Source organism: Scyliorhinus canicula, chromosome 6 (assembly GCF_902713615.1).
Source record: "Scyliorhinus canicula chromosome 6, sScyCan1.1, whole genome shotgun sequence".
NCBI lineage: Eukaryota > Metazoa > Chordata > Chondrichthyes > Carcharhiniformes > Scyliorhinidae > Scyliorhinus > Scyliorhinus canicula.
Genome location: NC_052151.1, coordinates 92118190 through 92132525, shown reverse-complemented (window position 1 = coordinate 92132525; position 14336 = coordinate 92118190). Strand labels below are relative to the sequence as shown.

Genomic DNA, 14336 nt, shown 5'->3' with positions numbered 1-14336 from the left:
GAAATTATTGTGTGTAGTGATACAAATTTCCAGTCATTTTAGTAGCTGCAGTTTCATGTCATAGAAACATAGAAGATAGGAGCAGGAGGAGGCCATTCAGCCCTTCGAGCCTGCTCTCCTATTCATCACGATCATCGCTGATCATCCAACTCAATAGCCTAATCCTGCTTTCTCCCCATTCCCCTTGATCCCATTCACCTCAAGAGCCATATCTAGCCACCTCTTGAATGTATTGAATGTCTTAGCCTCAACTACTTCCTGTGGTAATGAATTTCACAGGCTCACCACTCTATGGGTGAAGAAATGTCTCCTCATCTCTGTCCTAAATGGCCCACCCTGAATCCTCAGACTGTGACCCCTGGTTCTGGACACACCAACCATCGGGAACATCCTCCATGTCACTGAAATATGGTGTCTTTTTGGAGTGCAATGAGTGGTTTGCAGCCAATAACTTAATAAAGTCAGTTTTGATAAAGCATGGTTTTATAGCAGAAAGAAAACCATTTTGGAAAATGCAGAAAATACTGTGAACTGTATTATTGTAAACTATGACACAGTTAAAATAGAATAGAACAGTACAGCACAGCACAGTACAGTACAGTTCTATCTCATGGCCATTTCACACTCTGTCCCTCCACTGCCTCTGTGTTGTCAGACTGCTTGCCTAACTTCCAGGCTTTGATCAGTCAAAATGCCCTCCAATTAAAGATTGGGAAGACCAAAGCTATTGGGCTCGGCCCCCACCATGAACTCTTGTTCCTTAGGCACCAATTACAATCCCTTCCCTGATCACTCTCAGCCCATTCGTTGGTGAAAGTTAATCCATGCTTTTATTACTTCCAGAATCGACGAGTTGAATGCTTTCCTGGCCAGATTCTCAACTTCTATATTTCATAAATGCAGCTCAGCCTAAACTATGCTGCCTACATCCAAATTCACTCTGTATCCGAACTGACATCATGGGCTGGATTCTCCGACCCCCCGCCGGGTCGGAGAATCGCCGGGGGGGCGGCGTGAATCCCGCCCCCGCCGTCTCCCGAAGTCTCTGGCACCAGAGATTTGGCGGGGGCGGGAATTGCACCGCGCCTGTCGGCCCCCCCCCCCGGCTATTCTCCGGCCCGCGATGGGCTGAAGTCCCGCTGCTGTCATGCCGGTCCCACCAGCGGGAATCAAATCACTTTCCTTACCGGCGGGACTGGCGGGCTCCGGGTTCCTGGGGGCGGGGCGTGGGGCGATCTGGAACGGGTGGTGCCCCCATGGTGGCCTGGCTGGCGATCGGGGCCCACCGATCGGCGGGTAGGCCTGTGCCGTGGGGGCACTCTTGTCCTTCCGCATTGGCCATAGCCTTCATGATGGTGGACACGGAATGCACGGGGATGACGTCAGCAGCCGCTGCCGCTCCGGCGCACGCGTGGACTTCCACCTGCCAACGAAGCCCCTTCGACCCCGGCTGGCGTGGCGCAAAAGGCCTTTCCCGGGGCGCTAGCCACTCCGGCGTGGGCCGAGCCCCTCAAGGTTAGGGCTTCGCCCCTAAAGATGTGGAGAAATCCGCAACTTTGGGGTGGCCTGACGCCCGAGAGGTTCACGCCACTCCATCCCGCCGGGACCCTCCGCCCCGCCGGGTACGGGAGAATCCCACCCCATGTTCTGTTCAACCAGACCATTGGATCTCACTCCACCAATGTGTAGATTTAAAATTTTTGAGCCTTGTATTCAATACCTTCAAAGCCTCAGATCTCCATTTTTCTGGAAACACCTCCAGTACAAAATATTTGTCTTCCTCCAACTTTTGAGACTCGTGTACCCGCCCTTCCTTCACCTCATTGTAATGGCCATGACTTCAGCCACCCAGGTTGTAAACTCTGGAAATTCCTCCCTAAACTTCACCAAAACCTCTTTGACCAAGTTTTAGAAGCCCATCTTAATATCTTTTTGGCTTGGTGGCAATTTTTATCTGACTACTATCATGTGAAGTGTCAAAGATGCAACGTAAATGCAAATTAGTCTTAATATATATATTTGTATTATCGAATTTGATATTAACATTGATCTATAATATTCCCTATTAAACCAAATTACATGGCAACTAAAGTTATCCCAAATAGGAAAACGTGTGCCCAAAGTATGCTTGCTGGCAGGACAGATGTTATGAATGGGAAATGCAGCAGGAAGGTCATAGGGAATTGCTTGGAATGAATAGAAATATGAAAGCTAACAGAGGTGCCTGTGGGTTTGAGACAGAGGTACGCCTTATTATGCACAGCTTGTCTCCAGCTCCTGCCAGCTCGTGGTCTCAATTCACACCATGCAGGCACTCCTCCTTTGCATCCTGCTTTTCATCAATAGTTACCAGGTAGGCTTTAAGATTTGTAAATATTTTATTCAACGCTTATATGTTTCAAGTTTGCAGCTGACTTGTCGTCCAAATGTAAGTTAATTATAAGTTAATTTAAATAAATGTTTCTTTTTTGTTTGCTCCGTCATCAGATGGATTGTTGAACTAAATATTGAAAGTTGCGCGCTTTCAGGCACAGGACCATTCATGAAGACTATTTATGAAATGATTTCATCTATATTTTGCTTTACACCGTTGCTTAAATTATGCCGGTAAATTGCATTAGGTATTTGGCAACCATCCACTGTGTGGTTGCAATAGCTCAACGCGCCCAGTTAATTGGTTTAAATCTCCCACAAATTCGATTTGTTTTCGTTCACGATGACATTAGCTTTGTAATTTAGTAAGCGTCATTGAGATAGAAAACTGATGGACGCCACGGCGAATATTCACAATCTTTAATTTGGTGACCCAAGTTTCAAAGCCTTCTAGCAACCAAGTGGGCGATGAATAAAAGCAGTGAGATGGAACCAGCGGTGCTAAACGCTTCACACATTTCCTGGTATTTTCAGTATGAAAGTCTTTCTGATCGCAGCAATATGTGAGGCAGAATGTACAGTGATACTTGCTTCGAGCTCGTGAAAATAAATGTTTCATTTCCCAGGAAGTTGTGTTTTGGAAACTGACCAATTTTTAAAACTAACCCTAACCCTAATTTGAAATTACGCATATATAGGAGTTTCCACCTTATTTTGAAAACAAATGCTCATATATTTTTGCTTCAGGGTGCGATTTCCCCATTTAGTACAGAGGAAATAGCGTGGCCAAGAACCTGTAAACATTTTGACACGTTTTACTGCCTTCAAGTCAGCCTTTTGCGTTAATGGCATATTGGCGCAGATAATTTCTGTATGCATCTATTCACATCGTTCCAGTAACCCAACAGTTTCTATTTGTCACTTTTTCAATGTCTTCTTCAAAGCAATTTCTTTTGGTGACAACGTTAACTTTTGGAACTAGCGATTGGTCAAAGCGTCTGGCCCTCAGTGAAATCACTGCTCTTTGTGAAATTACCAATCAGCTCTCGCTCTATCACTCAAATTGAGAGTGTTATCTGGTGAGTTTCCGGCACAGCATGAAAATGTCTCAGAGCGAATTGAGGGATGCATTATTACTCAGCACCAGCAAAGTCGTTTTTCAATTGGAAATGTCCAAAAGCAACTTATTTACTTGCAACAAAAACGGAAAGTTCAGGACAATCTCAGCGGGTCTGACAGCATCTGTGGAGCAAGAACGGAGTTAACGTTTGGAGTCTGAATTACTTTTAATAATCGCTTATTGTCACAAATAGGCTTCAATGAAGTTACTGTGAAAAGCCCCGAGTCGCCAATTCCGGCGCCTGTTCGGGGAGGCCGGTACAGGAATTGAACCCACGCTGCTGGCATTGTTCTGCATTACAAGCCGAACTTAGTCATAGTTGTTGGGCAAATCCCTCCCTGCACTTGCAAAAAACCTTCACATATATGCAAGTACTTGTAACATTTTATTGCTAATTATCAATTTCTGATTAAAAGTTATAAACATATAAATAATCTACTCACATTGACCAAAAAATGGACAAAAAGGGGGATACATTGTTATGGTACATCGATCTTAAGTTAAATATACATAACTCCAATTAAGTTGCGAGGCTAAATATTTACAAATACATTTTATCTAAATAAAAGTTGTCAAAATGTGGAAGTCACAAAGGTCTTCAACAATCTATGAAGATTAAGTTCAATGATAAATCATACAGAAAGGGGCTTGAATTCTAATCAATCCTAGTATCACAAGGCTGGTTAATGATCCCCAACCATTTATCTGATATTTATGTCACTCATGGAAGGTTAGAGACCATTAAATACATTTTTGTTAACCAGCAATCTTTCATTTACACAATTTAATCAGATATGATACCAGATAGGTTTCCTATAATTTTCAGAGGTTTGGGAACACAGTTGAAAATTGGCACTGGGGCAAGTTTAAATGCCTCAGTTAATATCCCACAGCTACTGCAAATATACCAAAGTTGTGAATACATTTGACCTTTTTGCTAATATCACATAACAGAGGTGAATCATTGGTCTTGGCTAATTGCTGGAAAGGCTGACTTCCACTCTCTGTTTAGTTGACCATGATTTTCTACCCATTAACTTCAAAAGATAGTGGAAAAACCCTGCCCATCTAATGTCTTGTAGCCATCATGATTCTAACAGGCCATGTGAGGTTATGGCACTACCTCTGGAAGTAGTTAAGAAAGAAATTATAAACATAACAATTACTCATTGATTCCAATATGCTGAAGAGCCTTACAGCATTATCAATGTGGAATGGTTAGCACTGCTGCCTCACAGCACCAGGAATCTGGCTACAATTCTGGTCTTGGGTGACTGTCCAAATGAAGTTTTCACTTTCTCCCCGCTTCTATGTGGGTTTCCTTCAGGTGCTCCAATTTCCTCCCGCAATCCAAAGGTGTGCAGGTTAAATGCTAAATTGCCCCCAGTGATCTGTAGGTTAGATGGGGTTATGAAGTTACGAGGATAGGGTGGGGGAATGGGCCTAGGTATGGTGATCTTTCAGAGGGTCACTGCAGACATGATCGGCTGAATGGCCTCCTTCTGCACAGTAGGAATTCTATGATTACAAAGTAAGCAGCCTCTCTCTTTATATATATGTATATATATATGTATGTGTCCGTTTGCATATACAACATCTATACAGGCAGATATTTTATATATACATATATGAGTGTGTCTACGCTATATAATATTTGCACTGCCAATAAGTCATTGAGATTCAAAATTTTAGTATTATTTACTATGATATAAATAGATCTGAGGAAATGATTACAAACTATGTTCAGTGGTGCAGAATCCCAGAATCACACTTGTTGTTCATGTCTGTTGTTATTTCTGATGTATGGTGTCTTAAACAATAGACATTGTTGCAAACATACAAATGTTTCAACTTATAATTACAAAATATTTAAGTAGTGATAATTACACTAAACTGATTGAATGCATTCACAGACTGATCAATAAAGTAATTGCACATGTTTTCCTTTGCCATCTTATGCTGCCATTTCACTGTATTAGAAAAAAGGGCTGCTTCAGTGTCTTCTGCGATCTCACCCATTTTTTTACCCATTTGTTTTGAGTTTCTATTTTAATTATTTCTGTCAGCGTTCTCTGTTTAAACTAAGTTTGATGTGAAATACAAGGGGCACCTTTTGCATCCCGGTCCCCTTAAATGTAGTTCAATCTCACTACCTCCTCCTTTCTATATGAAAGAATTACATTCTTAGCCTGTCTGCTGGACACAGCTTGGTGTTACGGTTTTGCTTTATGAACATTGAACATAGAACATACAGTGCAGAAGGAGGCCATTCAGCCCATCGAGTCTGCACCGACCCGCTTAAGCCCACACTTCCACCCTATCCCCGTAACCCAATAACCCCTCCTAACCTTTTTGGACACTAAGGGCAATTTTGCATGGCCAATCCACCTAACCTGCACGTCTTTGGACTGTGGGAGGAATCCGAAGCACCCGGAGGAAACCCACGCAGACACTGGGAGAACGTGCAGACTCCTCACAGACAGTGACCCAGCGGGGAATCAAACCTGGGACCCTGGTGCTGTGAAGCAACAATGTTAGTCACTTGTGCTACCATGCTGCCCATGCTTTATTCTTTTGTTTTATCTCACTTTTTTGGAGTTACCTTTAAACCAGTTTAGGCAAGTGATCCTGAATTGGAAATTCAGTGGTGTTGCCTTTGAAGTGGAAGCGCTGGGGCTGCTGTTAGTTCTCAATGCCCATTTACAACAAGCACTGTCCTATTTGAAAACCTTTGTTCCTGTTGATTAATATGGAGCCTGCTTGGCAATTGCACCAAGTAATTACATGATTAATTGAACATTGCATTGTTAATTTATGGTGCCTTAAGTTTCCTTCTGCATTTATTTCCACCTTCTTAAAGCTGCACCCCAGGACCACATAATTGTTATAGTGCAGAAGGAAGCATTTCGGCCCATCGTGTCAGCGCCTGTGCCATCTTGTTCTTGATCCTTTCACAAGTAGAAACAGTTTCTCCCTATCGATTTGACCAGGCTCCTCATGGTTCTGAATACATCAATCAAATTTCATCTAATCCTTCTCTTCGCCAAGGAAAACAGTCCTATTTTCTATCTAATCTATCCTCAGAACTGAAGTCCCTCATTCCTGGAAGCATTCTTGCGAACCTCTTCTGCACTCTCTCAAATTCCTTCACAACTTTCCTAAAGTGCAGCACCCAGAAACCGATGCAATACCCAAGCTGAGGCTGAACCAATGTCTCATACAAGTTCAATGTAACTTCCTTGCTCTTATACTCCATTTCCCTATTAAGAAAGTCTTGGATACTGTATGCTTTATTAACTGTTCTGGCTACCTGTCCTTCCAACCTCAATGACATATACACTCAGGTCCCTCTGTTCTTGCACTCCCTTCAAAGTTGTATCCTTTAGTTTATCTTCCTTCCTATCCTCCTCACTGTTCACATTAAATGCTTCCAAGTTCATCTACAAATTCAAAATAGTGCTCTGTACACCAAGGTCTAGGTTATTAATATATATCAGGAAGATCAAAGGTCCCAACACTGACTCCTGAGGAAATCACTACAAAACGTCCTCAGGCCTAAAAACATCCATTAAGCACTAATCCGTTTCTTATCACTCCTCCAATTTTGTATCCATGCTGCTATTCAACGAGCAATATCTTTGGTCATGGTTCTGTTGTGCAGCACTGGGTCAGACACCTTTTGGAAGTCGATGTACACCGCATCAACTGTATTGCTATCAACAACCCTCTTTGTTACCTCTTCAAAAACTCCGACAAGTTAGTTAAATATGAGTTTCTCTAACAAATTCATGCTGGTTTTCCTCAATTAACCCACATTTGTCCATGTGACTATTAATTTTGTCCTGAATTAATTGTTTCTAGAAATTTCCCCACCCCTGAAGTTAAACTGACTGGCGTGTAGTTGCAGGGCTTATCTTTACATCCTTTTTTTGAAGAAGGAAGGGTGCAACATATGCAATTCTCCAGTGTTCTAGAACCACCCATGAGTCCAAGGAACACTGGAAAATTATGGCTAATATCTCCACAATTCCCACTCTCAGGTCCTGCAGCATCCTTGGATGCATTTTCATTCAGTCTTGGTGCTTTATCAACTTTAATTATATGCTGCTTACCTAATATCTTTTGTCAGTTTTAAATACTTCTAGTGTATTAATTACTTCATCTGTAATCCTGTCTGAGTAGCATTTTCTTATTAATAAAAACAGATGCAAAGTAATCCTTTAATATCTCAGCGATTCCTCCTGCCTCATTCGTTTACCCTACCTTTCCTTTTTGAGGGAAAATACCTTGACTGTGTCTGAATTATTTCTTATCTGAAGGTAGTCCATTGTTCAGCTACCCCTTTTCCTGTCAACCTTTGGCTGCCATTTACGTGTCCCTGATCCACTCTTACCCATTGAGGTTGGATCCTCCCCAATTAATTATTCTTATCTCATTTGTTTTTGTCCTTTTCCATAGCCAACCTAAATCTTATAATACAAAGATCCTGTCCCATAAATGTTCTCCTACTAATAGTCAATCCATTTTCCCCACATCATTGCCAAGAACCTAGTCCAGCAATGCCTCCTCTCTACTTGGACTGGACACATACTGCTATAGAAAACTTCCATGAAAACACTAGAGGGAACTCTTGCCCTTCGCCACCCTTTATATTATTATCCCAGTCTATATTCGGATAAGTCCCCCATTATAACTACTGTATAATTCTTATAATTTCCTTGCCAATGTGTTCCTTCTCAGCCTTTCCACTGATTACAGGCCTATAGACTACACCAATCAATGTAATAGCACCATTTTTGTTCTTTCACCAAATAGATTATGTCCTTGATCCTTCCCTCTCCTGCACTGTAGTGCTCTTCTTAACCAATAATGTTCTCCGTTAACCAATACTGTTCTCCCCTGACTTTTCTTCCTTTCTATCTTTCACAAACACTTTGTATCAAGGACTATTTAGTTGATTTCATTTTTAAAATTTAAATTCATTTTGCAGGGTGTGGGCATCACTGGTTAGCCAGCATTTATTGCCCATCCCTAGTTGCCCTTCAGAAGGTGGTGGGGAGTTGCCTTCTTGAACCTTTGCAGTCCTTGAGGTGTAAGTACACCCACTGTGATGTTAGGGAGGGAGTTCCAGGACAGGGAAGTAACGGTGATATATTTCCAAGTCAGGGTGGTGAGTGACTTGGAGGGGAATCTCCAGGTGGTGGGGTTCCCAGGTATCTGCTGCTCTTGCCTTTCTAGATGGTAGTGGTTATGGGTTTAGAAGGTGTTATCTGAGGAACGTTGGTGAGTAACTGCAGTGCATCTCGTGGATGGTACACACGGCTGCCACTATTCGTCAGTGGTGGAGGGTTTGAATGTTTGTGGAATGGGGAGCAATCAAGTAGGCTGCTTTGATTTGGATGGTGTCGAGCTTCTTGAGTGTTGTTGGATCTGTACTCATCCTGGCAAATGGAGAGTATTCCATTCCACCCGACTTGTGCCTTGTAAATGGTGAACAGGCTTTGGGGGGTGGGGTAGGGAGGTGAGTTAATCACCGTAGGTTTCCAAGTTTTTGACCTACCCTAATAGCCGCAGTATTAATATGTCTAGTCCAATAATAATAATAATCTTTATTGTCACCGGTAGACTTACATTCAGACTGAATTGAAGTTACTGTGAAAAGCCCCTAGTCGCCACATTCCGGTGCCTGTTCGCGTACACAGTGGGAGAATTCAGAATGTCCAAATTACCCAACAGCACGTCTTTTGTGGGAGGAAACCGGAGCACCCGGAGGAAACCCACGCAGACACAGAGAGAACGTGCAGGCTCCACAGAGACAGTGACTCAAGCCAGGAATTGAACCTGGGACCCTGGAGCTGTGAGGCAACATTGCTAACCACTGTGCTACCATGCTGTCCAGTTCAATTTCTGACCAATGGTAACCCCAGGATGTTGATTATGGGGAATTCAGCAATGGCCAAGGGGCAGTGGTTAGATCCTCTCTTGTAGGAGATGGTCATTGCCTGGCACTTTTGTGGCACGAATATAACTTGCCACTTGTCAGCTCAAGCTGACCCAGTCCTGCCCTTCTTTGAGCCAGGTTTCTGTTATAATCACAGGATCATATTTCCACATGTCCCATATCGACCCCTCCCCCACTACCCACTTCCTAATCATGGCCATACTAGCCACCCAGTAGTAATTGCAGAGGTTCAGCAGCGCTAACTCACCCTCCCCTCGACTGCGCTCCAGCAACACTTTCTTCACTCGCGGGGTTTTACCCGCCCACACACAGCCCGAAATAACCTTATTTACCCGTTTAAAAAAGGCCTTTGGGATGAAGATGGGGAGGCACTGAAAGATAAACAGAAATCTGGGGAGGACCGTCATTTTCACGGTCTGTACCCTTCCTGCTAGTGATAGCGGGAGCATGTTCCATCTCTTAAAGTCCCCTTCCATTTGATCTATCAGCCGGGATAGGTTTAACTTGTGCAGTGTCTCCCATTCCCGGGCCACCTGGATTCCCAGATACCGAAAGCTCATCCCTACCATTCTAAGCGGCAGCTCTCCCAGTCTCTTCTCCTGTCCTCTTGCCTGGATCGCGAACATCTTGCTTTTCCCCATGTTCAACTTATATCCCGAAAAATTGACAAACTCCCCCAGGATTCGCATTACTCCCTCCAACGGGTCTGAAATATACAAGAGCAGGTCATCTGCATAAAGCGAGACCCGGTGCTCCACCTCCCCCCCCCCCCCCCCCCCCCCCCCACCACCCCCCCGAACCAGCCCTATCCAGTTCCTAGAGGCCCTTAACGCCATGGCCAATGGCTCTATGGCCAGAGCAAACAGTAACGGGGGGAGGGGGCATCCTTGCCTCGTCCCTCGGTGTAGTTTAAAATACGCCAACCTCAGCCGGCTTGTACACACACTCGCTACTGGTGCCTGATAGAGCAACCGCACCCAGTCAATGAAGACCTCACCAAACCCAAACTTTCCCAGCGCCTCCCACAGGTAATTCCACTCCACCCGTCAAAAGCATTCTCCGCATCCATCACTACCACCACTTCCACCTCCTCTCCTTCTGAGGACATCATAATAACATTCAAAAGCCTTCGAACATTGGCTTTGAGTTGCCTGCCCTTTACAAATCCCATCTGGTCTTCCCCTATCACCCCCGGGACACAGTCCTCTATCCTTGTGGCCAGTATCTTAGCCAGCAGTTTGGCGTCCACATTCAGTAGAGAAATTGGCCTGTGACCTGCATTGCTCTGGATCCTTCTCCCATTTCAGGATCAATGAAATTGAGGCCTGCAACATTGTTGGGGGGAAGACTCCCTTCTCTCTTGCTTCATTAAATGTCCTCACCAGCAGTGGGCTCAATATCTCTGAAAACGTCTTAGAGAATTCCACCGGATGGCCGCCAGGGCCCGGGGCCTTGCCCGACTGCATGTCCTCTAGCCCTTCGATTAGTTCCTCAATCTCAATTGGGGCTCCCAGCCCTTCCAACAGATCCTCATCTACCCTCGGAAACCTCAACTGATAAAAACTGCCTCATCCCCTCCACCCCAGCCTGGGGTTCTGATTCATATAGGTTATTATAATAGTCCTTAAACACCTCATTCACCCCCACTGGGTCCAGGACAGTATTCCCGCCTCTACTCTTTACTTTACCTATCTCCCTGGCCACCTCCCTTTTCCTGAGCTGGTGCGCTAGCATTCTGCTCGCCTTTTCCCTGGACTCATAAATTGCCCCCCTTGCCTTCCTCAACTGTTCCATCGCTTTTCTTGTGGTCAACAGCCAAACTCCTCCTGTAACCTCCACCGCTCTCTCAGTTGCCCCGCGTCCAGGGCCTCCAAGTAGCTCCTGTCCACCTAGAGTATCTCCTCAATTAACCTATCCCTCTCTGCCCATTCCGACTTTTCACTGTGGGCCCATATCGAGATTAATTCCCCAAACCGTTGCTGCAGTGACCTCCCCCGTATCATTTGTTTCCAGGTAGTTCTGGATGGACTTGTTAACCTGCCTACATATTGCTTTGTCTGCTAGCAACTCCACATCCAGTCTCCACAGTGTTGCCCTCTCTCCACACTAACCCGTGGATCCACCCAATGTGGGGCATGATCCGACACTGCGAATGCCGAGTACTTAGTATCCACCACCCCCGGTATCAGCGCCCTGCTCAGAACAAAGAAGTCGATGCGAGAGTATACCTTGTGGACATGGGAGAAAAAAGAAAACTCCTTCGCCCTTGGCCGTGCAAACCTCCATGGGCCTACTTCCCCCATCTGTTCCATAAACCCTTCAATTCCTTTGTCACGGCCGGCCTCCTCCATGTCCTGGAGTTTGACCAGTCTAATTCCGGATCAATAACTGTGTTAAAATCTCCTCCCATAATCAGGTTATGTGACTCTAAGTCTGGGATCTTACCTAACACCTGTCTCATAAATTCCACATCATCCCAATTCGGAGCATATATGTTCACAAGTACCACCCACACCCCCTCCAGCTTCCCACTCACCATTATGTACCCACCCCCCCTGTCTGACACGATTCTCCCTGCCTCGAATGCCACTCGTTTGTTGATCAAGATCGCTAACCCCCTGGTCTTTGAGTCCAGCCCTGAGTGGAATACTTGGCTAATCCACCACTTTCTCAATCTTGTCTGGTCTGTAACCTTTAGTGTGTCTCTTGTAGCATTGCAACGTCCGCCTTCAGCCCCCTCAAATGAGCAAACACGCGAGCCCTCTTGACCGGCCCATTCAACCCTCTAATGTTCCATGTAATCAGCCTGGTTGGGCGACTTACCACCAGCCCCCCTGACGACTAGCCGTCACCCTTTTTAGGCTAGCCTCTGGCTCGTGCCTTCCGCCTCCTCGAGCACCCCCCCCCCCCCCCCCCCGGTCATTCGCCGTTACCGACCTCCCATTTGTCGCCTAGTTAACAGGTCCTCCCCTGTCAGCAAAGCAGCTACCCCCTCCCTACCCTCCTAACAACACCATTAGAAACCCAACCCCCCAAGTCAAGCTCAAGCTTAACACCTGCTCGACTCCCACTGTGCTTCCGTGAGTCAGCTGACCCATGCTGACTTGATAGCGCCCGCCCCTGTCACCAAGCAGTCTGTATCCCCATTGTTCTCTCGCCTCTCCCCCTAGTTGAACAAACATAGTAAGACCACACATTACCCAGTAAACAAACATCAGAAAAAAAGTGAAGAAACAGCCACTTTAGCAAAAAAAACACCCAAAAACAGAACCAGCCCCAAAGACCACTACCCCTCTAACCAGCTCCCTGCAAGCCAAAGTTACTGCGATCAATGTTATCTTCAGAAGATAATGTAGCTGCTATAATGCGATGGCCCTTTAAGACCGGGCTTGGAACCCTGGGGGACTCCGCCTCTGGCTCCGCCCCCAGGAAATGGTATATAGGATGGGGCTCACTCAGCAGCATGTGATGAGCACACTTCCCGGCTGCTGTGCAGTTCTCAGATGATTAAAGCCTTTGAATCATCTATCTTCTCTCCCGTATCGCGATTGAGGGTATCTCAATTTAATCATCTGGCACATCAAGATGGACAGCGCTCTAAAGCCGGAGAAACTCAACTTGGACACTCGGTCTCCGGAGCCCCCGGAAATTTTTAAATATTAGCTGCGGTGTTTTGAGGACTATATTGACTCCTCAGTGACTGATGTCGATGGCGCTCGCAAGCTGCGTTTACTACATGCCCGGGTGGACCACCGACTCTCCTCCGCGATCGAGAATGTTGCAAATTATGAAGCTGCGGCCGAGATACTCATGAAACGCTTCATGAAGCCGATTAATGAGGTACACGCCAGACATTTGCTCTCAACCTGCAGCCAGCGTTCTGGGGAAACTCTGGACGAGTACATGGAGGTACTCACTACGCTCGCGAGGAACTGCAACCATAAAGCAGTGACGGCAGAAACCCACATGAACTTGCATATTCGCAATGCCTTTGTGTCCGGTATCAGGTCCTCGTGCATCCGGCAGCGGCTCCTAGAAGACGGGGCAAAGGATCTCCAAGGCACGGTAACGCTCGCGTCTTCCCTAGAAACGGCCCACCGTAACCTCCGTACATACTCCGCAGACCTTGCAAACCCCTCTCGATCCCCTCCAGACTCGGCCACGCTACAGGCCTGCGCCCCGCGGTGAACCGCTCACTCCGGGTGTTCCCCATGCTATTTCTGTGGGTAAGGCCAGGACCCACGTCAATGTTGTCCCGGCTCCACGACCTTCGCTAAGGTCATCCTGGCTGGCCCCAAAGGCCACAAAAAAAATCCTCACCAGACCCAGAAATCAAGCTCCCGGTCTCACAGGCCCCGCAACGCGGCCGTGCGGCGGCCGGACATGCCCACTTCCGACGCGTCATCGACCTCGTGCGAGTCATGGGAGCGACCATCTTGGCGGCGGCCATCTTCGAACCCCGACATGTGCGACCGACGGCAGCGGCCATTTTGCTACTCCAGGCGGCCATTTTGTGAGTCCAACTTAACCAAGGACTCGGACTACCCGCAACTAACAGCGATCACGCTCGATCAATCGCGGCCGAAACACCTGCGTAACTGGATGATGCGGGTGCGAATCAACGGCCACGGCACTTCCTGCCTATTCGACTCCAGGAGCACAGAGAGTTTTATCCATCCAGACACGGTAAGACGCTGCTCCCTGTGCACCCACCCCGCCTCCCAAACTATCGCCCTCGTCTCTGGGTTCCATTCGGTTCAAATCACGGGGTATTGTGTCGCTGACCTCGCAATTCAAGGCGCTGAATACACCCATTTTAAACTTTACATCTTTCCTCAACTCTGCGCCCCCCTGCTGCTCGGTCTGGACTTTCAGTGCAGC

General features: G+C 46.2%; 1 protein-coding gene across 1 annotated transcript in view; it reads left to right on the top strand.

Moving 5' to 3' along the window:
* The first annotated feature begins 2298 nt into the window (after window positions 1-2298).
* Window positions 2299-14336, top strand: part of ccn6 (cellular communication network factor 6) — a 50417-nt gene continuing 38379 nt past the window's right edge. Inside the window, exon 1 of the mRNA XM_038798792.1 lies at window positions 2299-2353. Within this exon, the coding sequence (XP_038654720.1) occupies window positions 2306-2353 (48 nt within the window). The 5' untranslated portion in view covers window positions 2299-2305. The remainder of the gene's footprint in view (window positions 2354-14336) is intronic.